The sequence below is a fragment of the Mesoplodon mirus genome (assembly GCF_964341445.2).
Source record: "Mesoplodon mirus genome assembly, chromosome: 17".
NCBI lineage: Eukaryota > Metazoa > Chordata > Mammalia > Artiodactyla > Ziphiidae > Mesoplodon > Mesoplodon mirus.
Window position 1 is genome coordinate 17,949,549 of NC_138993.1, and position 25,502 is coordinate 17,975,050.

Sequence of the window (25,502 nt, forward strand, 5' to 3'; positions counted from 1 at the left end):
CACCCTCCCTATCCCACCCCTCTAGGTGGACACAAAGCACCGAGCTGATCTCCCTGTGCTATGCAGCTGCTTCCCACTAGCTATCTACCTTACGTTTGGTAGTGTATATATGTCCATGCCTCTCTTTCGCTTTGTCACAGCTTACCCTTCCTCCTCCCCATATCCTCAAGTCCATTCTCTAGTAGGTCTGTGTCTTTATTCCTGTCTTACCCCTAGGTTCTTCATGACATTTTTTTTTCTTAAATTCCATATATATGTGTTAGCATACGGTATTTGTGTTTCTCTTTCTGACTTACTTCACTCTGTATGACAGACTCTAGGCCTATCCACCTCATTACGAATAGCTCAATTTCTTTTCTTTTTATTCCTGAGTAATATTCCATTGTATATACGTGCCACATCTTCTTTATCCCTTCATCCGATGATGGACACTTAGGTTGTTTCCATCTCCAGGCTATTGTAAATAGAGCTGCAATGAACATTTTGGTACATGACTCTTTTTGAATTATGGTTTTCTCAGGGTATATGCCCAGTAGTGGGATTAGCTGGCGGATTCTTAACCACTGCGCCACCAGGGAAGTCCCTACAGCACAGTGTTGCTTCTGGGCGCCTCTGAGCACATCAGTACATCTCCGGAGTGCTCGGTCACCCTAGTCCAGCCTGGACTGGTCACTCTAGGCTGCTGCACAGCCGTCGGCCTAAAACTTCCTTTCACCGTCATCCTTGGATGTCCCTTCTTTGTCCTTTCTGGATCCTTTGTCCTTTCTGGATCCCCTATTTTTTGTGTCCTGTGTCTTCCTCCTTGGATTATACCCTCATTTGGGTGAAACACATCCCTAGTAGCTTCTCAAGGAAGCAGGTGTGAGAGAAATCTTTGAGACACTGTCTTAAAATGCCTTTATTTTACCCATGCCATTGATCAGTGATTTGTCTGAGCAAAAAGAAAAGAAAAGGTACAGTATTTCCTGTTCCAATCCTTTAACACTATTTTGAGTATTTGCCTCTACTACCTGGTATGCAAGGCTCAGTCCAGAGTAAAGGATCTCTTCCTGTTAGGACCCCATTTATAGCCCCTGAGGCTACTGGCATTGCTCCAGTGAAATCCCCTTGCTAGCTCTGTGCGGGAGCCTTCCCCACGGGGAGTTTTCCCCACAGCCATCTGCAGTCCCTGGCTCTCTTGTTGACAGAATGGTTCTTGTTGGCATTTTGTGCCTCTCAAAGTGCAAGAGAAATATGTCTAGATTCAACCCACCTCTGCATTGCTGCAGCCCCGCCGTGCCCATTCATTCCATGGACCCAGGTGGCCACGTCAAGGGAGTGCACCAAATGGTCCACTTGGTGGTTCCAGTCAGCTTCTTGTGATGTGCATCAACATGTCCTACTTTAATGTGCCTCTTAAATTCCCAGAGTGATTCCATAGGGCCATGCCCCATGTGGGCATCCCTTTAACAAGTCTAGTTTCCAAAGCTCATCTACCTGACCATACAGCCAGGCTATTGGCTATAGCCCATGAGTTGGTAAAGACCCACACATACGGGTTTTTACCATTGCTTAATTCTTCCATCACTGCTCGGAAAACAGCCTGCAGTTCAGCCCACTGCACTGACTTATTCTTGGCTCCTTCGGTCAGTCTTGCCGTCCACTGGTCTTAATGTGGGCGCTCTCCAAATGGGATATTGTCCATTCACCTTGGAACGGTGTGTGTAAAGCAAGCGGCTCTTTGTTGTTCAGTTAGAGCTTCACAGGTCATGTCCACAAGGCAGTGGGTTCCAGCAGCTCCTCAGGCAGCTCCAAAGTCGGTCCTAGATGAAAAGAGGCTCCCTGCTCACGCCTGCCTGCATTCCCCCAGCAGCACGCTCCTCTGTAAACCATTTCTGTTTTATTATGAAACTCTTCGGGGCACTTCCTTTCTTATTAGAGGGCTTCTCCAACACCACCATGTTATGGGCATCTCAGGTCTCATGATTATTTTATGTCCTTCAATCACTGAGGCAGTCTCAGTTAATGCCCAGGCTACTAATTTTCTCTCAAATGGTGTGTACCAGACAGCGGCATCTGGGAATTCTCTTGTCTAAAATCCCAGTGGTCACTGCTGGGAGGTGCTCCCGGGTTTGCCATAAGCTCCTGTTGCAGAATGCAGGTGGCAGATACCCTCAGAATCCTATCTGATGGGGCCGTAAAGCCCCATAAACATTGGGAGAGCTGCCGCCCTCTGCTAATTCAGACACGGGCTGCTCTTGCGCAGGTCCCCACTCAGATACAGCTGTCTTTCGGGTAATCTTATAGATGGGAGCTAGCATTGTTTCCAGATGTGGAATATGTATTCTCCAAATGCCAGATCAACCACCCAAATGCTGTCTTGCTGCTGCTTCTTTGGTCCTAGGGGTGGGTAACGACAGCAGTTTAGTTTAGCCTCCTGTGGAATGTTCTTCGTGGCGTCGGCAGGTTATTCCTAAGAATTTTACTGTTTGGGTAGGCCCTGGGACCTTTGTGGGATTTATGAACCAGCCCCAGTTGGTCATGTGTGTCACCATGGCATTCAGATCGCTCCTTGCCTGCTCTTCAGTTTCCGACATTATCATAATGTCATCAATATAGTGTATGATTGCACTTGAGACCTGTGTCAAGTCCAGATCCCTTCTGACCAAATTTTGACAGTAAACCTGTGAGTTCAGATAACCCTGTGACGACACAGTAAAAGTAAACTGGGATCCTCCCCACATGAAGGCAAACTGCTGCTGGCTTTTTTCTGAGATTGAGAAGGAAGCATGTGCAAGGTCAGCCCCTGGGTTCCAGCTTCTCCTGGCCTGCTGCATCTTCTTTGAGGCTGAAGCCATGACCGGAACTGCTAAGGCTGTAGGCAGCACAACTTTATTTACGCCTCCATAGACTACTGTTAGACCCTAGGGGCCACCTGCCTCTTCCCCAGGCCTCACAGGGCTACCGTACGGTGAGTGCATGGGTACCAGTGTTCCAGCTTTAATTAAAATGGTGAGCTCTTTCTGTCCACGAGGTGTTGTATGTTTAAGTTAAGCACCTGTGCGGGCTCAGGCAGTTCTAGTGGTTCCCATCTAGCGCCCAGTACAACCGGCCTGAGGGCAGATTTACATGCCTTCTGTTTTACAATGTTAGGTTGGGGAAGCAGTCCCCAGTCCGATGTAATATCCATCCCAAGACTACGTTCAGGTAAGGGGGATGCGTCCACGTCACACAGAATCTGTTCCAAAACCCCAGTTTTCATTCAGATTTTCACTTGAGTTCCATCAGCTGTTACCGATCTGTATCCCCCATTCTAACCTTAGCTGTTAAGACTTCACCAACAGGTTTTGGAATCACAGTGCATTGGGGTCCTGTATCAGAAAAGTTTCCTCTCCTCCCCCTGGCTGTTTCACCCACACATGTGCTTATGCCCTTGGGTGCCTTGCTGGGGGTCGGGCCAGAATATCCTGGCCTCTAGGTCAATCTTTATCTTGATTAATCTTCCTTACCATTGCCCCAGGGCATTCCTGGTCAATTTTCTTACCTTAGTCTTTACCTTCTGGCTTTTTTTTTTTTTTTTGCCCTGGGCCTCTCACTGTTGCGGCCTCTCCCGTTGCGGAGCACAGGCTCTGGACGCGCAGGCTCAGTGGCCATGGCTCACAGGCCCAGCTGCTCCGCGGCATGCGGGATCCTCCCGGACCAGGGCACGAACCCGCGTCCCCTGCATCGGCAGGCGGACTCCCAACTACTGCGCCACCAGGGAAGCCCTACCTTCTGGCTTTTTAACGCCTTCCAAGCTGGGATAAACAGAGCGGACTTGTTTGGGGCCCTTTAATTTTAGAGACCAACATGGGGTCCCATTGGTCCACCAGTCTCTTGTCGTGCTGCAGTCACACCTTGCTTTCAACTGCATCAGCATCCGATTTATTCATCACACTTTGTAACAACCGTTTGAAGACTTTCACTCTGCTGGGGTGAGTCCCTTGATTCTCCCCTTTGTCTTTCCCTATTTTCATAATTAATGTTCTTAGTAAGGCCCCTGTGGGGAAGTTGAGATAGCAAATTAGATAAGGTGTCTCAAACTGGTTTTGTAGCAGTAAAGTTACATGAGGTGCCCATGTAACAGGGACCCCCTTAATCACATCATTTACCATAATCTAGGTAATGGGCGTATTCAGTGGATGAATATCCCAGTCATCATAAAGCCAGTCCCACATGGCTTGCATACGAAGCATCTCAGCTGCTTCATCTGGGGTGTTCCATCTGGCATTAATAGGGGGAATTGGGAAATCCCTCTCATCAGGATAAACAGACTTTACAGTGGCTTTTATCCCGTCCACCAACCTGGCTGTCTCCTTGGGAGTGACCTCCTGAGTGTGTGGATCATGTACAGCCACCTGTAATTGTTCAGTAGAGAGCAGTGGGTCCTGCATCAACGCAGACATGCTCTTCCACTCTGCAGCCTTCAAAATCAAAGACACGGCCCTTAAATGAGTTACTCTCACAATCCATTTCAGTAAAGGTTCCTCAGGAAGCTGGTGATGCTGATCCTCAAAGTGAGCCAGTTCCTTCACACTATATCCCTTGCTTTTTTTTTTTTTTTTTTTCTTGCCGTACGCGGGCCTCTCACTGTTGTGGCCTCTCCCGTTGCGGAGCGCAGGCTCAGCGGCCATGGCTCACGGGCCCAGCTGCTCCGCGGCACGTGGGATCTTCCCGGACTGGGGCACGAACCCGTGTCCCCTGCATCGGCAGGCAGACTCTCAACCACTGCGCCACCAGGGAAGCCCTATCCCTTGCTTTTAGTTGTTTCTTTTTTTTGCCCTTCTCCTATGGTAACTATTTTCTTGGCGACGCAGAGGTACTAGAGGTACTTTCTGTTGCATAATGTTTCCCTTTCTAGGCAGCTTTGAGGCTAATGGCTGGAGCTCAGATTGACCCAAATCTGAGCTTGAATCAGCATCAAGGCCAAGCACTTTCTTTTATTTTTATTTTGGCTATTACATGTGAAATAAGCGGGGAATTGTTTATTTATTTATTTAAAAGTATTTATTTATTTATTTGGCTGTGCTGGGTCTTAGTTGTGGCACGCAGGAGCTCCGTTGCTGCATGTGGGATCTTTGTTGCGGCACATGGGATCTAGTTCCCTGACCAGGGATCAAACCCGGGCCCCCTGCATTGGGGGCTTGGAGTCTTAGCTACTGGACCACCAGGGAAGTCCCAGGAATTGTTTATTTAGTGTGCTTCTTATTTTGCATTTCCTTATATATCCATTGAGCCAACTCCTTGGGAGTTGCGTCTACTCCCATTTCTAAACGGCATTGGTAACTTTTTTTTTTTTTTTTTTTTTTTTTTTTGCGGTACGCGGGCCTCTCACTGTTGTGGCCTCTCCCGTTGCGGAGCACAGGCTCCGGACGCGCAGGCCCAGCGGCCATGGCTCACGGGCCCAGCCGCTCCGCGGCATATGGGATCCTCCCAGACCGGGGCACGAACCCGCGGCATTGGTAACTTTTACCTTTAGTAACTTATTGCACCACAGCTGCAGTTTCATACCATGGTGACTAGGTAGCCATCTAGGAATCAAAGTTTCCTCATTCCTTTTCCCTTATCTTGTGAGCCAGGGCTGTTCCTGCAAATCCTGTTTCTGACATCAACTGAATAGAGAGTTCCTGGACCCAGTTCCTCTGTGTGTGTGTGTGCGTGCGCGCGCGTGTGCACGCATCCCCCAACAAGAAGTAATTCTCGGGTGCCAGCATGGTGTCCAGGAATCCAACACAATTCTGATACTACCTATCCAGAGATAGAATCAGATTCTATGGGTAAAGGGCTCAGTCCCACAAGGCCACCCTCCACTTCAGATGTTGGTCACAAGCCCAGGTTGTTACCTGTGCTTCTGATTAACCTGCTGCAAATCAGAGGTTCCCGTGACCCTCTCCTTGGGTTTTTCTTTGTTTTGGGCCCCGCCATATGGCATGTGGGATCTTAGTTCCCTGACCGGGGATCGAACCCGGGCCCTCAGCAATGGAAGCACAGAGTCCTAACCACTGGATCGACAGGGAATTACTTCCTTGGGCTTGATTAATCTGCTAGAATGGCTCCCAGCACTCCAGAAAATCCATTTACTCACTAGATTACTGATTATTATAAAAGGATATTAAAGGATATGAGTTAACAGCCCGAATAAAGGCGCTTCCGTCCTCATAGAGCCTGGTACCTGGCATAGTGGCACATGTAAGTGTTCTGGTTCCCCGACACGGCAACTCTCTGAACAGGGGCCAAAATTAGCTGTCCTCTTGGGTTTCTATGGAGGCTTCATTACATAGTCATGATTGTCTAAGTCATTGGCAGTGGCAGTTAATTCAGCCTCCAGCCCCTCTCCCCTCCAACCCTCTAATCTTGTGGTTGGTTCTTCTGGCAACAGACCCATCATCCTTAGGTGCTTCCAGAAGTCACCTCATTCACATAACAAAAGACACCCTTATCATTCTCAACACTTAGGATATTCCACCGGTTTTGGGAGCTGTGAGACAGGAACTGTGGGTGAAGACTAAATATACAAGATAAGTGTATTTTTGTAATCTGGATGACCAAATATGTATTTCTTATAAATCACAATGTCACAAAAAGAAATTAAGATTGGAAGATGAGTTGAGCAAAGTACAGGGGTTACTGTTTCTTCTTTGAGCTGATTCTTTGTGTGCCGCCATCCTGTATAGATGGAGTTGTTTATGCCTGGGGCCACAATGGATATAGCCAGCTTGGGAATGGGACGACCAACCAAGGCATTGCTCCCATCCAAGTCTGCACCAACCTCTTGATCAAGCAAGTGGTTGAAGTAGCTTGTGGCTCACATCATTCAATGGCTCTGGCAGCTGATGGAGAGGTAAGTACCTTGCTTTTATTCTTTATTTTTAAACTGTGGTAAAATACATGTAATATAAAATTCACCATCTTAACCATTTTTAAGTGTACAGTTTAGTGACAAGTATATTCACATTGTTACGCTACCCTCACCACCATCCATCCACAGAACTCTTTTCATCTTGCAAAACTGAAACTCTGTACCAATTAAACATTAACTCTCTCTACTTTCTCTTACTCCCAGCCCCTGGCAAGCACCATTCTACTTTCTATCTCTAAGAATTTGACTACTCTAGGTACCTCACATGAGTGGAATCATACAGTATTTGTCCACTGTGACCGCCTTCATTTCACTCAGCGTAATGTCCTCAAGGTTCATCCATGTGGCAGCCTGCGGCAGAATTTCATTCCTTTTTAAAGCTGAATAATATTTCATTGTCTATTTTGTTTATCCATTTATCTGTCGATGAATATTTGGGTCATTTCTACCTTTGGCTATTGTGAAAGTGCCTTGCTTTTCAAAAAAAAATGACCATATTTGTACTTGGATATGGTGTGAACATAGCAGCCCCGTGTGCGTCGCTAAGAACAGTATGGGAATGAACCCTTTTTCTAACACGACTTATATTGTGTGATCAGGACCACTCTTTTGAAGACAGTAGAGTTAATTCTTAAGGCAGTTGAGTCTCATGCTTTTTGCTAAGATTACAAATCAGATGTGTATGACAGTGTTCTATACTTTTGTTTTTTTAATGACCCCCATCCCCTAAGGTCTATTTTGTTTTTCAGTAAATGTAATGATGTCATAGAAAATAACTTTACCAACATTCCAGTAGGTTCTGAACAACTTGTTCACCCCCCAAGTTCCATGCTTATCTTAAATGTTACTCATCCTGTTGGTTCTACCTTCCAGTCTTTTGTATCATCTTGTTCCTCTCCATCTCCATAACCTTAGGTCAGGCCTTGTCATCTCCTGGGCTGTTGCCATGGTCTCTTTTATTCTATAGCTTTTTAGTTGGTCTGCCTGTGCAGTATTACTTCTCTGCCCCCTGTGATTTATGAAATGCAGATCAGATCATATCGTTCCCTGTTTAAAGTCCTTCAGTGCTGTTACTGTGATTTTACTAAGTAGGGTAGGTTATGGGTGAACAAATCAAAGCACCTTAGGGAGATCAAGCTTTCATGGCTGGGATGTGCTGGAGCCAGGCCTAGCAGGCCTTATATGCAGAATCTGCTGTTCCTAGCCTGTTTCTTGGTTAGTGGAACCCTCGTCCCCATTTTTAAAATAAAAGGCAACTGGGCCTCCCTGGTGGCGCAGTGGTTGAGAGTCCGCCTGCCGATGCAGGGGATACGGGTTCGTGCCCCGGTCTGGGAGGATCCCATATGCCGCGGAGCGGCTGGGCCCGTGAGCCATGGCCGCTGAGCCTGTGCGTCCGGAGCCTGTGCTCCGCAACGGGAGAGGCCACAACAGTGAGAGGCCCGCATACAGCAAAAAAAAAATAAAAAATAAAAAAATAAAAGGCAACTGCATTGGAAGGGAACTTGGGATATTTGAAAAGAAGTGCAGAAGAACGATTGTTGAAATTAGAACTTGCTAATTTGTGCAGCCTGGATTCCTGGTTTATTTTAACCTGAAGCATATGCTACTTCGGATAAATATTTGCATTATTACACTAGCTAGTCCTGTGAATCCACTTTCAGGAAGTATGGCAGGTTATTTCTTTTGTGCCTATGAAATGAACCTGTAGCGCATATTCTTTTTAAGACATCAGCCGTGGGTTTTAAGACATCACGTGGGCAGCCTCAGACACGTGAACTTAGATAGAAAGTGCTGACAGAGGAAAAGAGAATTGTGGAAGCCGGAACTCAGGATGTGTGAGGACCACTTCCCACAGGCAAGTGAAGGGGGTGAGAGGGGTCCTTACAAATTCTCCTAGTGTTGGAGGAAGTTATCTCCTCTGCTACCAGCATTCCCCCCTCCTCTATAATTCTTCTCTCTGGTCACACTCTTGTTTGATAGGCTCAGTTAACAATTAAAGTGATTTTTAGTTTTGTTTTTCTTCTTTAACTTAGCTTAGAGCTCTAATTGTGTCTCTCTCCCTTAGAAATCTGGTTTTCAGGTTACGGCCGATCACAGGCCAAAAGTAAGCAGGATGCAGTTGAGGAGGGGAGCTGCTTGGAGCTGACAGACAGCAAATGAGAACTCAGAAAATGTTATCAAGAATAGCCTAACAGGGCCTCCCTGGTGGCGCAGTGGTTGAGAGTCCGCCTGCCGATGCGGGGGATGCGGGTTCGTGCCCCGGTCTGGGAGGATCCCATATGCCGTGGAGCGGCTGGGCCCGTGAGCCGTGGCCGCTGGGCCTGCGCGTCCGGAGCCTGTGCTCCACAGCGGGAGAGGCCGCGGCAGTGAGAGGCCCGCATACCGCAAAAAAAAAAAAAAAAAAAAAAAGAATAGCCTAACAGCCCCATGTCATTCCTGTAGGGACAGCATCTCCTTAGTACTTGTGAGCATGACTGTGCTAGGACGTGGAACTATGATTGACAATTACAATGATGGTAGGCTTGTGTCATCAGGACAATTTATATAATGCCTCCTATTGGTGATTAGTGAGATAGGGAAAAGCATAGTATGGTTTCAAAAGTTTCGATGAAAAAAAAAAGGCTATTTGTGCCCAGAGAGTTAGGCTGATTTTTTCATATCACTGTGGCATACTTATGTGGCATATACCTCATTTCCTATTGATGCCGGATTAAAAATCCTATATAGCTGCCATAATTATAGTGGCAGTATAACATAGTGGTTAAGAGTGCTGCTAGACTGCTTGGGTTCAGATTAGTAGTAAATTCTGCTTGCTAGCTGTGGCGTCTCAAGCAAGTCACTCAACCTCTCTGTGTTTCTATTTTACATGTATAAAATGGGGATGATACTAGTACCTATCCCCGGGTCATCTTACAGGATTACTATGAGGATTAGATGGGTTAATGCATGTAAAGCACTTAGGACCATTTAGCACATTGTAAGTACTCATTAAGTGGGTTTATTTTTATTTTATGATTGTTATTGTGTGTTAGAGGTAGAATTTTCACCCTTACTCTTCTTTCTCTCCCCCTTCCGTTGTGTAGGTGTTTGCTTGGGGCTATAACAACTGTGGCCAGGTGGGATCAGGATCTACAGCAAATCAACCAACTCCTCGCAAAGTTACAAACTGTTTACATATTAAGAGGGTGGTTGGCATTGCCTGCGGTCAGACCTCGTCCATGGCTGTTCTGGACAATGGTGAGGTGAGCGATGTCTGCATCCCCCTTTCTCCTCCTACCTCCTCTTTCAGTGAAATGTCCTTTTCTTTCCAGGTCGATTCTGGAAGGAAGACTGCTTTGTTTTGATAGCTCCATAGATAGTTAACTGATTGAGGTTGTAACCACAGGATGTTGCTCCTCATTATGAACTTTTAAATTCCAAGATTTATCTGCAAGTAAAGGTTCTAATGTGTTTCTGCCAGATCCAAATAGCCCAGTGCTTATAGGTACCTGTTTGTGATTTAATGTAATAGGTAAAAGAATTTAATACTACCTCTTTCTTCCAATGAAAAAGTGAACTATGCACTCTTTTTTTTTTTTTTTTTCAAGTGAAAGCAGGTTTATTTAGAGAGATACTCATTGCATAGAGAGAATGCGGTCCATCTCAGAAAGTGAGAGCGGCCCTGGGAGAAACACACTCCACTGACAGAGTGCGGGCCACCTCCGAAGGCAAGAGGCAATGTGCACTCTTTAAAGTTAGCTGATGATGTTTATACGCAGTAACTCTAATGGGCATGAAGGCTCTGTACCTAGCTACATCTAGAATGTTTGTCCACAGGAAGAAGCAACTTGCAAAAGGAGAATTTTTCACCCTGATTGTTATTAGCTACTTTAAAAAACCCACCTTTCTACCTTAGTCACCTTTGAGCTGATCGTTATTTCTATAAAATAATTCTGGTTGAAGCTTTTACTTCAGTGGACTTGTTACCACCTGTGCCTGTCTCAGTGCACAAAAATTATTCAAAGGTGCTTCTTTGGACACAGACGTATGGCATCCTGCATTGGGGTCCGAGGGTGGTTTAGAGTTTACTGAATACTCGGCTTTGTTAGCTCACTTTTTGAATCAATCCTGATATCACGCCGGAGGGCTTTCGAATTCCTTGGGATAGTCATCTAACATCCTCCATTCCAGTATTTTCCACTTCTTTATTTAAAAAATAAATTTAATTTTAAAATTATTATTATGTGGTTATTTCAACAAAGGAAAACAAATGAAACATACAAAGTAAAAAGTGAATACCTTTCCTTCAGTTTTGTTAATAGTTTGATGTATATCCTTTTGGACTTTTCTCTGTAGTTAGTTATGTATGGTTGAGAATAATTACCTTCTTTAAACAATGGGATTGTTATACCTACTGCTTTTTTCTGCCAGTCTGCAACTTTTCTGCTTAACAACGTATATGTTTTACCTGAATCTATTATCAGACCATTGATAGTTGCTTTCCATTATAATAGTTGCTTAGTTTTCTTTGTATGGATGTTGGTTTTCCTTGTGCACATGACCCACATCCAGAGCTCTCCTGATGGGCCTTTCAGTTGTTTTTTATATTTGTTTATAAACCTTGTTGCACTGCTTTTCTGTTACTGTTTGTGAATGTGTATATCTTTGCACACTCATGCAAGTATGTCTATAGAATAATTTCCCAGAAATAGGATTTCTGGGTCAGGGAGTATGTCATTAGAATTTTTGATAGCTGTTGCCAAATTTCTCCCCAGAAAGTTCAAACCTATTAGACTTCTGACGTTGAAAGTGCTTTTAACCATCTCTTGTTAGTACCCTAAACTCCACGTCCCCTTTTTCCCTCTGTCACCCTGACTGGAAAGGCCTCACTGATGCCCGTTTGCCCTGTGTTGCCATGGGGTGTGTTGCCACCCATATCTCATGTTTCTGATTTGAGCCAGGCCTTTTGTCTGTTCCTGACCAGTACTTTACCCATGTCCCATGCTGGTCATTCTAAACCTTTAACACTTGCTGTCAAACCTGTGCCCAGCTCTGCTGCTTTCAGCTGATGACCCCCTCTTGCTTAGGGCGTCTAAGGGATCGCCACATTCCCTCGTGTCTCCTTCTTTAACCTCTTTCCTGGTCCCTCTTGTGGTGCCGCTGTCACCGCCTTCGTTGGACCCTCATCAGAGCTCACCTGTTTGCTGATAGGAGATGAGGTTGTATGTCGAGGTCTCCCTGCCTCTGGTCTTACACGCCGCAGTCACGCTTCATGTTGCCGCCATCGTGATCTTTCCAGAATACAAATGTAGTCATATTGATCTCAGGTTTGGAATATTTCAGTGGGAGATGCACAGATGCATTGCACTTTCCTCGGTTTGTGTTCTGGCCCTTTGGGCCCTTACCTTTCCTTCTAGTGTCTCCCCAGCCACCACCCCAGCTGTCTCCAGCATGTTCTGTGCCCTCCCCCTGAAGTGCCTTCAACCCTGCTCAGACTTCTGCTTTCAGAAAAGTCTTGCCTAAACTTTCTTCTGTGGCTAAATCCTTTCTCCTCTCTACCTGTAGTGCCTTGATTATATCTCTATTATAGCACTTGCCACCTGGCTGCAAAAAAATTGCATGTGTCCATCTCTCCTGTTAAACTGTTTCCAAAGACTTATTCCTAGTACCTTTCACAACGTCCTGAGATACAGTAGGTACTTAGTAATTGTTAATGAGCCTCAGCTTCCTCATGCGTAAAACAAGAGTTAATGACTTGCCCAAGGCTCTCCAACTAGTAAGCTATGGAGTAGAAACTGCCAGATTCTGTCATCCCTACCCCTAAAGCATCTTCTGTTTGGAGATCAGTTGAGGATCACATTTAGTGGAATGTGAGTGTTGGAAGTGAATAAAGTATCTGATTTGTTTAGATGGATGGCATTTTTAGCTCTTCCCTCTTACCAGCAGTTTTAAAAGGCTGTTCTCCCCCTTTCTCTGTCTAAGGTATATGGCTGGGGCTACAACGGCAATGGTCAGCTAGGCTTGGGAAACAACGGCAATCAGCTGACCCCTGTGAGAGTGGCAGCTTTGCACAGCGTTTGTGTGAACCAGGTACGTATGGTGGACCCTTAGGTGCTCGTCCCCATCTATCTTCCCTGCTCTGAGTTGGCGGAATATTTGCAGGCTCTCAGTTCCCCGACCAGGGATCGAACCCATGCCTCCTGCAGTGGAAGTGTGGGGTCCTAACCACTGGACCGCCAGGGAATTCGCAGAGATTTACTCTTTAGTAAGTCTTTTTGAAGAGTACCCTGTGCCTTCATCTTCCACATTTAATATTATATCTTTCCTAAATTCCCATGATGGGAAGCAAGACCATGGTGCTGGCACACTGGTCTTGATAAGTAAAAAAAAAAAAAAAACCAAAAAAAACAACTAATGGAAGAATATCCAGTAGTCTCAGGTATAGGTTTTTCTAATGCTTTTTTACTGTTGCAGAGAAGGTCAGTGCACACCTGATGATGAATTGGCATTCTGCAGAAGCTGGCTGTAATCTTTAAGTAGATGTTTTCCCTGCCCTTCCTGTTCTCCTGTTTATGGTAACCATTTAAATTTACTTGCAGATTGTCTGCGGCTATGCACATACTCTAGCACTAACTGATGAGGGCTTGCTCTATGCCTGGGGAGCTAACACGTATGGGCAGCTGGGAACTGGCAATAAAAATAACCTGCTAAGCCCAGCACACATCATGGTGGAGAAAGAAAGGTAACTTGTCAGTACCATGTCTTGGAATTGTGTGTGCGTTGGGACTTGGGGCTGTGTGTGCTGGAGCTGTGGTCTTTGGCTTTGTAGCTCTTCTGTTTATTAACGTTCTTATTTTGAACAAAGGAGTGTCGTACCAGTCAGAATGAACGTGAAGTTGACGTGATCTTTACACAGCTTTCTCAGATAACCACCTGAGATTGGTAGGCATTAATGCATCTGGGTATAATGCCTGCAGCTTCTTGTTGCCTGTTTAGTAGGGAAGGAAAGTGAGGTCTGTCACCATGTTGAAATTTAGAGCGTAGTATAAACTCTCCTTTTTGAGCCAACTAAAACAACTTTTAAACAAATAAAATCTGCCATTGAAAGGGCGTTATCTGTTTAAATATTGATTTGACTTAACGTGTGTTACTGGAATAGATGCTTAATGTTTGTTCAGCCATATTGTAAGGTCTTACCCACTAAGTGTTAGAATGTCGACTTCTGATTCTGGGACCCTGCCTAAGAAGCATACGGAGAATGTAGTAAGTTTGGCTTGATGTCCATTTGGATTGGGACATTCAGAGTCCATGCCCCCCGGACCAGTGCCTATCAGCCTAATGAGTGTTCTGAGCACTGGTAGGGGGTGAGAGACAAAGTTGTATTTGTAAGGAAATGGTATATTGAATACAATATTTTTTGCTACTGTCTAAGCCTCCAGAACTGTCAGGACATTTTTTTTCCAGTGTCCACTTCCCTCATTTACTTTGGTTTCTATTCCCTTTATCCAGGTTTCCCTCAACAGTGTGCATTATTCATCCTAACTCAGAATGAGGTTAGCGTGAGAAGTGGGGCAGCCAGGAAGGGAGACACACAGGACTCTTGCTCTAGTCTTTTGCTTTTGTCAGCATGACTTGGTAGCTAAAGTCCCCGGATCTTGGGCTTTTTGAGGTGTTCTGAGCACGAACTTTTTATTTACCTTGTGTGGCACGCTTGGGCTTCTGTGAAAAAGAAGTGACGTGCATTTTTCTGAAAACTTCCCAGGGTAATAGAGATTGCGGCCTGCCACTCTGCCCACACGTCTGCGGCCAAGACGCAGGGAGGGCACGTGTACATGTGGGGCCAGTGCCGGGGCCAGTCGGTGACCCTGCCTCACCTCACCCACTTCTCCTCCACCGACGACGTGTTCGCCTGCTTCGCCACGCCTGCCGTCACCTGGCGCCTCCTGTCTATAGGTAAGGAAGCTCGGGGCTGCTTCCCCCAGTGAAGGGCCTCACCAGCTGAGCAGTGCTCCTGCACGTTCGCTGGCTGTGGGCTGTTTGAGGTTCAAAACGTTTTATCCTCCGTTAGCTTTAATACCTTTCCGCAAATTAGATTTGCATAATACGATTTATTAAAATGTTATGGAATATTATATGGATTTATTATTTTCTCCCCTTCAGTGTTTTCAGTTTAATTGAAGTGAAATTCATGTACATAAAATTAACCTTTTTTTTTTTTTTTTTTTTTGGGCGGTATGCGGGCCTCTCACCGCTGTGGCCTCTCCCATTGCGGAGCACAGGCTCCGGACGTGCAGGCCCAGCAGCCATGGCTCACGGGCCCAGCCGCTCCGCGGCATGTGGGATCTTCCCAGACTGGGGCACGAACCCGCGTCCCCTGCATCGGCAGGCGGACCCTCAACCACTGCGCCACCAGGGAAGCCCAAATTAACCATTTTTAAAGTGTACGATTCAGAGGCATTTAGTACCTTCACCATGGTGTGCAACCATCATTAATATCAAGTTCTAAAACACTTTCATCACCCTAAAAGAACACACTGTACCCATTCTTTCTTTCCCCCAACCACTGGCAACTACCAATTTGCTTTTTGTTTCTATGGAATTACCTGTTCTGTATGTTTCATGTAAGTGGAATCATACAATGTACAACCTTTTGTGTCTGACTTTTACTCAATGCTTTTGAGACCCATCCAGGTTGTAGTATGTATCAGTACGTCTTTTCTTTTTATGGCTGAGTGGTATTCTGTTGTATGTGTAGACCACATTTTGTTTATCCATTTATCTTTTGATGGACATTTGGATGGTTTCCACCTTTTGGCTCTTGTGAATAGTGCTGTTATGAACGTTCATGCACAAATTATTTGTTTGAGGAACCTTCTCTTAAGTGCTTTTGTTATATTTATTACATAATCTAATATAACATGAACCAAAAATGAACTTAAAAAAAAATGAAGAACATGTGGTTTTGTTAACTTTGTGGAGTTGTTAATTCCAATTTCCTTCCCTATTTTTCTTTCAATGAATCTCAAATACTGGTTTTTTTGGGAGGGGATCAAAACAGAGGTATTGTAAAGGATAGTGGGGGACTTCCCCTGGTAGTCCAGTGCTTAAGACTCTGAGCTTCCACTGCAGGTGACCCAGGTTCGATCCTTGGTCAGGGGACTAAGATCCCACATGCCGCACTGCCCAGCCTTAAAAACAAAAAAAAAGGGTAGTGGAATTCAGGTTGATCTTTGGTTATATAATCTGTCCCTTTTCTGAATATTGTCTTCTTCAAGGGTCCATTGTTGATTGAAAATGTTAAAATGTAATCAAGCTGAGTAGCCATTAACATGATGATTTTAATCTCTTTTTCTTTTATATCTTGTTTATTTCTACCTTTTTGCCAATGTATTTCTTCTAAATCATTCTTTTGTTTGTGATGCAGAGGAAATAAGTGTCATGATACCCTGTGCTTGAAAATTAATATAGCTGTTGACAACACGGGGTTTGGATTGCTCAGCAATTGATATTGAAGGTCTTGTAATAACGTGTCATGCTCAGGTGTGTCAGGTAGCTGGAGCTGTCCTGTCATCAGGTGACCAGTCTATATGGTCATGGGGGCAAGAGTATGTTTAGGAAAAGTGAAACTGCTGCTCAACTTAAAGTGAAACAAATGGAACTTTTCCAGGTTCTTTATAATACAGTATTTTTTTTGCAGTGAATACTGTGATCAAAGAAAATTTAGTTCGTAGAATGGGACTCTTTGGCCGTAATAACACCTATGTATAGACCCGGTACACATCTCAGAGTCCCATATACTGCTTAACCTGGACCTGTTTATAAAAGGCTTCCCTCATCCCTGGTGGTGCAGTGGTTGAGAGTCCGCCTGCCGATGCAGGGGACACGGGTTTGTGCCCCGGTCCGGGAAGATCCCACATGCCGCAGAGCGGCTGGGCCCGTGAGCCATGGTCCGGAGCCTGTGCTCCACAACAGTGAGAGGCCCGCGTACTGCAAAAAAAAAAAACAAAAACAAAAGTCTTCCTTCAGGTTCTTGCATTTTAAAATCCTAATCCTGAAAAGACATTCTTTTCAGACCAAACATCCTAATATTTTCTGTTACTAAGTTTGGAAAAAGTATAGTCCTTGAATATAGCTCCCAGGTGACTTCTTTCTCTTGCACCCGCCAAAAGTCAGAAGTGTTTGTTTCCTCTCAGTTTCTGATCTCAGCTGAGTGTCGGGAAGAAAGTCAGAGGATGAATTCACACTTATGAAGAACATTTCTTCTCTGAAGGGAGGTACTATACTTGTTGCCAGAAACCAAGATGGTCCAACCCTTAGGACTAGATGCAGGAGTTGAGGCACTGATAAGAAGCTGTTTTTTTGGTGGGGAGGTTGGTAGCAATCTAGACTCTTGGACTCTGCCCATCTTAGTTATTTCCTTTCTTTCATTCACTGGGGATTCAGGTTACAGGGTCAGGGAAAGCCTGGTTTTTGAGAGCTTTTCCACTTCTCCTCCACAGCCAAGAGAGCTCTGCATTGTCAGGGTAGGGGGAGGATGTATGTTAAGGGAATAGGGCTTAGGCAAATGATATTTCCTTGGGAGATTCTGATAATAAAGCTCGTGGAAAGCTCCTTTGTTAAGCTTCAGGCTAGTTTTTAGCAGTTGTCCCTCCTCTAAGACGTGCCCTGGTAATAGCAGCTGCTGAGAATCACCTTCTCACCTCGGGGGATGTGGAAATCTGTCTCCTACATCGATGGTACCTTCATTCAGTGCCACCGGGGGTCTCTGGACTTTAAAAATTTCCCCATTAGCCTTCTTCTACCTCTTTCCCTTTGTTCACGCATGGAAAGCACAAGAAAGTGTTGCATGAGTTTGTACAAGTGCCTTAACTTTTCTTCATGATAGCACAATTCTACTTACATATAAGAATTACATGTACTTACACCTTCCTATCAGGCAGTGTGATCATGGTTTTGTAAAGCTGTTCTTTCTAAGTATACATTCCTACTAAGTAAATTTGCTCTGCTTTTAGATAGTGTGTAAGGATTATTGCTTGTACTGCATTAATTTTGAGCATTAAGAAGGACGTTTAGATTCCAGATAACGAGGGAAAAGGGTCACCCTGTGAAAGAACACAACTCTTAGCCTAAGTGGTGAGTTTGTTCCTTAGGACTCCTTGAGTCAAATTTACCAACTCCTTGAAACTATCCCAAAGCAGAGCAAAGGTGTCCTTAGAGTTTCTTTCGAGGAAAATTGATAAATTCTTAGCCTTAGAAGAGCACCACTCAATTTTTGAGAGAAGTAGTTACCTAATCATGATGATCTATAACTTTCTCTTTTTTAAAAAAAATACACGTTTTTAATGTCTAACTTAGCATGTCAGACTGGTATTTGGCCTTTCCAAATATGTATTATTTTCTGATGTTTATACACTTCGGACATTTAGGTAACCACAGCTGCTGAGAATCACCTTCTCATCTCAGGGGGCAACAAAAACTGTCTCCTGTGTCTATAGTACCTTCATTCAGTGCCAGTGAGGGTCCCTGATTTTTTGTTTCCCCATTAGCCTGTGAAATTTAATTTAATTTCTGTGACATTGATTTTAATTTAATACTGTGAAATTGATTTGTTGAGTAAGGTCTGAACTCTTCTGAAAAAAAATCTAATGGAATTATCCATCATGCTAATCATTATCTTTCTGAAGCCTTTCAAAGCTTGAACATGTTTCCTGAGCTTCCTGTATTAATGTGCTCGTTTCCTTCAGAGCATGAAGACTTTTTAACAGTTGCAGAGTCACTGAAGAAAGAATTTGACAGTCCGGAAACTGCCGATCTGAAGTTTCGAATTGATGGGAAATATATTCATGTCCATAAAGCTGTTTTGAAAATCAGGTATTTTCGCATGAGTTTAGAGTCATCAATAACCTTACTTTCTTCTACAATCTCCATTTCTTTGTTATTCCACAAAATGGGGACTAATAAGAAATAATCTTGGTAGTAGAGAGAAATGGCACAACTCAATCCATTCATTATGAAGAGTTTTGCATGTTATGTGTGTGTTTATGTGTGTGTGCACTCATGTGCCTTTTAGAAAAAGTGTAATGTGGTAGTATTTTTCTGTATTGTTTTTCAAATGAAGGAGATCGTGAATACTTATTTTGATCAAAAAATTTGTATATAAGGTTTAAGAAAAGATTATCAGTGAAAAGCCTATATATCTTTTTTTACTCTTAATTAAAGATTCATTTTCCATAAGCAGAAAACTCTTAGGAATACTGGACTTCCTAGCCCTGAGAGACATCTAATTCCCAATTAAAGAAATGTTTTTAAATATAGTAAATGGCAGGAGTTCTTTGAATAAATGTGAGGGAACTTTGTATTTATTAGTACCTGGACCATTGCTCACTGAGGCTGCCATTACAGAGAAAAAGGCACCTAAAATCAGACCATTGAGAGTTAAACTAGCCACTTACAAGTCTTTTTTGAAAATGTAGTTAAATATTTATTTACAAAATAACAAGTTTTAAGGAACTGAAAAGCTATGTCATTCATTACTTTAAGGGAGTAAGTATCTGCACCAAAGTATTAACTGAAAAGGTGAATGAGAAATGTTTCTATCTGTGAACCTGTGGCCAGCCAGTCTGTTCCTTTCCTGTATAGTTTTCTGACCGATTTCATCTATTAGTTCTTGCTTAGACAACTGCATCTTTTTACTTCCCAGATGAGGTAAGTTCCTTTGTAAGTGGAGCCATTCTTTTAGTATTCTGAATATTCTGATATTGAAAGTATTTTTGTGTTTATAGTGTAACTCATTTTAAAAGGATTTGAAAAGGTGATTTTTAAAAAATTATAAAGTATGTTATACTTGAAGAAAACTGAATATTCAGAAATCAGTTCCTCATAGGGACTTCCCTAGTGGCACAGTAGTTAAGAATCTGCCTGCTAATGCAGGGGACACGGGTTCGATACCTGGTCTGGGAAGATCCCACATGCTGCAGAGCAACTAAGCCCATGCGCTACAACTACTGAGCCTGTGCTCTAGAGCTTGTGACCCACAGCTGCTGAGCCCGCGTGCCACAGCTACTGAAGCCCACGCACCTAGAGCCCGTGCTCTGAAACGAGAAGCCACCACAATGAGAAGCCAGCGCACCTCAACAAAGAGTAGCCCCCGCTCGCTGCAACTAGACAAAGCCCACGTGCAGCAATGAAGACCCAATGCAGCCAAAATAATAAATAAACAAAAGAAAGAAATCAGTTCCTCATATAGGTGGATTTGTGTATGAAATACAATACAAAAAGACCTATTTAGGTTTTCTTGAAATATGTGACTATTCTAGTGAATGTGTTTTATAAATAAATTGGTAACCGGCTTGGGAGGAGAGGGAGGGGATCAGGTCAGAGCAAAGGAACACAATAGGGGTGGTGGCTGTTTTGAAGATGAGTCAGAAAAGAAGGAAAATTGTCATGTAAGGTAATGGAAAAAAAATCCTCTTAAATATAATTCAGTCAACATTTAAAACAGTTTTAAGAATATGCTGATTACATGACACACAAAAAATGAATCATTTGAATGACATGAACATATATCAAAAGTTTGAACACTCATTTCTGAGTTTCTTTTAATTTCATTGTTTAAAATGCCCTTCTATACAACATTTTTTTAAAAAAAGAAGCAAGCAGAAAAACTTGATCTGAATGGGGTCTATCAGATGCAAACGGTACTGTTGAAGTGGTAGGTACTTCTAGGCTCCATGTATAATTCTTACTATTTAATAGCAGTATAAAAAATGAAAGTGAGTGTACGTAAAAGGTGAATGTAAAAGCCCTTGCCTGCGGAATATGTTTGGGTTCTTGGTCATGGGATGAATGTATCTGGTTGGCCAAAAAGTTCATTTGGGTTTTTCCGTAACATCTTACGGAAAAACCCGAACAAACTTTTTGGCCAACCCAATACTACTCAAATATTAGTAGTTAAGCATACCTGTAATATTTGTTTATCCCAGATTTCATCAACTTAATTAGGTAACTTTTGCTGTTCCGTTTTAGGTGTGAGCACTTTAGATCCATGTTCCAGTCTTATTGGAATGAGGACATGAAGGAGGTGATAGAAATAGACCAGTTTTCCTACGCAGTGTACCGTGCCTTTCTCCAGTACCTCTACACAGATACAGTGGATCTGCCGCCTGAAGATGCTATAGGTACCAGCCACGTTGGGACTGGCCAGGGCACAGGGTCAAAAATATAACTCCCTGTATTCTTATAGTACTGAAATGTAAAAAGTTTCAGGTTTAGGGCCTCCCTGGTGGCGCAGTGGTTGAGAGTCCGCCTGCCGATGCAGGGGATACGGGTTCGTGCCCCGGTCTGGGAGGATCCCATATGCCGCGGAGCGGCTGGGCCCGTGAGCCATGGCCGCTGGGCCTGCGCATCCGGAGCCTGTGCTCCGCAACAGGGGAGGCCACAACAGTGAGAGGCCCGCATACCGCCAAAAGAAAAAAAAAAAAAAAAGTTTCAGGTTTATTGGTTTTTACATGGTTTTTAAGAAAGATTTGAAGTAAATGCCTTTAAAAAATAGTACTGTATTTGGGAGAGGGATGGACTCAGAGTTTGGGGTTAGTAGATGCAAACTATTACATATAGAATGGTTAAACAACAAGGTCCTACTGTATAGCACAGGAAACTATATTCAGTATCCTGGGATAAACCATAATGGAAAAGAATATAAAAAATAATGTATACCTGTGTATAACTGAGTCACTTTGCTGTACAGCAGAAATTAACACAAGATTGTAAATCAACTGTACTTCAATAAAAAATTTTTTAAAGATAGTATTGTACAGATATGGTTAATAATTATGGACACCATATATGACTGTAGTCTTATTTTACTTTTTTAATACTGAAGTATAAGTTGCTAATGGATTTAGCTTATCATTTTGGAAACAAAATGAGGGGGGAAATTCAGTTTTTTCCCCTTCCTTTGTACTACAGAAGAAATTGTATAAAGTGAGTATAGGAGAGGTATGTTTGGGAGGTGGGGAAGGGATGGACTGAAAAAGAGAGTTTATTTAATAAAATTCAGAGTGTTATTCCCTAAGAAGCTTCTGCTGATTTATCTACACAACTCTTCACCAAAATGAAATATATATATTTATAAATTATTGGAAATTATTGTAACCTCAATTAAGCTTTCCACATTTTACTTTTAGGTCTTTTGGATTTGGCGACGTCTTACTGTGAAAACAGACTGAAGAAACTTTGTCAGCACATTATCAAGCGAGGAATCACTGTGGAGAATGCCTTTTCATTGTTCTCTGCCGCGGTCAGATATGATGCAGAGGTAACATAAGATAATAAGCAGAAACACAGACTGCCCTTAACACCCCGTGAGCACGTTTCTCCTTTCTTGTATGAGACAAGAAGCATGATGAGTAACTTCACTTCTATGTAGGGAATCATTGAACTGACTGACCCCTAAAAAATGAAATCTGGCTTGCTTTATTCTCTGTTCATAGTTTCAAAAATGGTTGTTTCTCTACTTATATTTTTACCTAAGATAGGAAGCTAACCGAAGTCCCAGCAGCTATACTGCAGGTTGGACTATAAAGTGCCATACCTAGTGGGACTAACAAACAGCATATTTTAGTTTCAAGTATTTCTCCAGGTCAGCTTAATATATTTTTCTCAAGATCCACTTTGCTGTCTCCCCAGCTCTCCCCTGTCGTAAACCAAGGCTGCCCTGTGATTTATAGCTGTGTATGCTCTGAAATTCTATCATCGTCTAATTATCACTCACAGTTATTCATGGGTGAAGAGCTTGCTCTGGACTCCTTTTTGTTTGTTTGCTTTTTATATTGGATTGATGGATGGATCTCTAGAGAGTCTCTGAATGAATGGGCTTTTGGGAGTCTTGTGTTTTAGACATTTATGTACATTTTCTTTAAGTTAAGAGCCATGATATCATCAGATTGTAAGCTCCCTCTGAGCAGGAACTGTATCTTTTCCATCTGTGTGCCTTGTGCCTGGCACATGATAAATGTTTGTTGAACTGAATGAAGATTGTACCACGTGAAGGATACATGAAGGATAATTAGTGAACTAAAGGCTGGTATGGTTGGTTTTACATATTCATGGAGAATAAAAGTCAAAGAGCAAGAGTTTTGGAGTTACAGATGTCTAGCTAAGGTGTGCACCCTAAATGGCACAATTAGTCTTTCTTATAGGTATTTTGTCATCATATGATGAGGCAGATTACCTGGTATCAGGGAATTTACCAGACACCTGCAAAGATCTGCAGCTGTGGCCTTGGAGATGTGGTGGATAGACTTCATCTTTGTCACATTTGGGGATCAGATATAGCTGATTTTCTCTGTGACCTTTTCAACAGATGGAATGATGATCAAAGTCAATCATGTCTAATGGGAAATGGAAACATAGTTTTTTTCCTACCCTTGCTTTGTCATCGTGAACATCTTTATTAGAAATGCTATTTCTTTAGATTTTATTTCTGCCCAATGATGTAATTTTAAATTGGTCCATGGCTTTTCTGTCCATTTGGTGATTGACTTTAGAATCTTCTGTGTCTCACCATACTCCTCCTCAGTGCTGATGAGTTCCATATTCTTGGGATTAGCATCTTGCTGACCAAAACCAGTCAGAACCACCTGGGCAGAGGCAGATATCTCGGCTCAAGTTGCTGGAAATTTCTTTCTCACTTTCAGCTAAAATCTACCCCAAAAAGTTTATAGAAAATGCCTTATTCCACTTCTACCCAGGCTGGTTGATCATTTCCTTCACTAGTTTTCACTTTTCTGATATCAAGTATAGATACATTAAAAGCTGTCCCTTGTTTGAGACGACAAATGCATGTGCTTCTCCAGAGTCTGTCACAGTGCGGGCATATAGTTCGCACTCAGAAATGTATGTTGAGTTAAATGAACCAATGAATGTGTAATATTTGAAACACCTCACCATGAAGTTCTGCTTTTTTAAAAAAATGTAAAAACAAACAAACAACAACTCACAACCTCGCAAATATTACACATTCACTGTAGAAAAATAAGAAAATAGAAGGCAAAAAGCCTTCTTTCTAGGTAGTATGGTTTTGATTGTGTTGGGAGTTATGTAATCGACTAATGTAGCTTTACGTTTTATTTCCTTAATACTGTAGAATGTAGAAAGTAAATAAATGAAGTCTCTAGAATATAAAAATAAAACCCACTTACTACATCTATTAGTTGATGGGAAGCTGCTCCTAAGACAGATTGGAAATTAGCTGCAAAATCCGTTGTTTTCAGGCATTGAACTTGGGGACCCTACTTGACTTTCCCTTCACTCTGTTGGTTGAAATGCTGGGAGGATGGAGACTACCTGCCTCTCATGTTTCTTCTCTTTGCTATAAAAATTATTGTGGTTCCTCCATGCCTCCTTTTGACAAGAGAATTTTGAAGCAAATGGACATACATAAAAAGAGCAAAAATGTATTGACTCAGTAGTTGTGGAGATTTTAAAAAGTAAGCTAGTTGTTGTGGAACCCTTGCATTATGAATGCATTGTCAAACTTCCCGCACGTTTTTATAAAGTAAAGAAGGACTTGGAGGAGCACTTAAATATTCCTCTAGTACAAACCTGAATAAGTATCGACATCAAGGGAGAAAATGCGTATAAAACATTGTCTCGTGATAGTTCTGATCACATTATAAACATTTTGAAATGCTTCTATTTATACTGTTTCTTTTCAGGAGATTTTTGTTTTCTGTGTCTATTTGAACATGAGAAGAAACAGTTGGGGAATTTTTTTTTGTTTAACCAGAGTAGAGAACTTTCCAGAAAATCCTACTTTCTGAGCAGCTATGTCTTAAAATTTTGCTTCTGGTGGGAAGCAATAAATATGAGCCAGGAATCTAATTCCAAAATTGATTTGGGGTATGAGTATTGGAAAACTTCATGCTAAAGCCAGATGGTCAGCATTTATTGCTTTTTTCAAAGGGTTAAATTAAAAGTTTTATGTGATCAGTAGACTGTACAATACTTTTTGGGTAGTGAGAGAAGGCACCTTTAAAATTTTTTTCCAGTATAGTGAGACACTTAAAAACATTCTGAAAAACAAAATCAAAACCTACTTTGATGTGGAATATTTTGTACGTGATATACAGTTGACCCTTGCACAATGCAGGGGTTAATCACGTATCACTTATAGTCAGCCCTCCATATCCCTGGTTCGTCCTCATCTGCGGATTCAACCAAACTCAGATCCTGTAGTGCTGTACTATTGAAAAATATCCTGGGTAAGTGGACCCGCGCAACTCAAACCTGCGTTGTTCAAGGGTCAACTATACTATCAAGTGAATTCGAGACTATAGTGTTTGGGTTTTGTTATCTAATTATTTTAACAACATGTTTGGACAGTTAGGTGTGGTTCTCGGTATCTGCCATCTGAAATGTGTCTCAAGGGTGGCCTATGACACAGAGGTCTCACCCTGGCCAAGTGTCCTTCCACAGGAAGTCTTAGCACTCTCATGTATTTTAGATTTTAAGGCTGGATAAGAACTCCGTTGAAGGCTGCATTAGCATTTTTAAAATGTGGAGATTAAGACCATCAATTCTCTGTGTTTTGTTTCTAAAGAAAATCTGTGGAAAGGAAAAACAACTTATTTTCAGAGTGTGTATA

The 25,502-nt window shown here is 42.8% G+C and overlaps 1 protein-coding gene across 12 annotated transcripts in view; it reads left to right on the forward strand.

Moving 5' to 3' along the window:
- Positions 1–25,502, forward strand: part of RCBTB1 (RCC1 and BTB domain containing protein 1) — a 50,784-nt gene that overhangs the window by 20,692 nt on the left and 4,590 nt on the right. For all 12 annotated transcript variants that reach the window (XM_082602633.1, XM_082602636.1, XM_082602639.1 and 9 more), the window contains 8 exons: positions 6,693–6,859; positions 9,961–10,119; positions 12,839–12,946; positions 13,456–13,598; positions 14,619–14,809; positions 18,601–18,727; positions 20,882–21,033; positions 22,042–22,172. In XM_082602633.1, the coding sequence (XP_082458759.1) occupies positions 6,693–6,859; positions 9,961–10,119; positions 12,839–12,946; positions 13,456–13,598; positions 14,619–14,809; positions 18,601–18,727; positions 20,882–21,033; positions 22,042–22,172 (1,178 nt within the window). The remainder of the gene's footprint in view (positions 1–6,692; positions 6,860–9,960; positions 10,120–12,838; positions 12,947–13,455; positions 13,599–14,618; positions 14,810–18,600; positions 18,728–20,881; positions 21,034–22,041; positions 22,173–25,502) is intronic.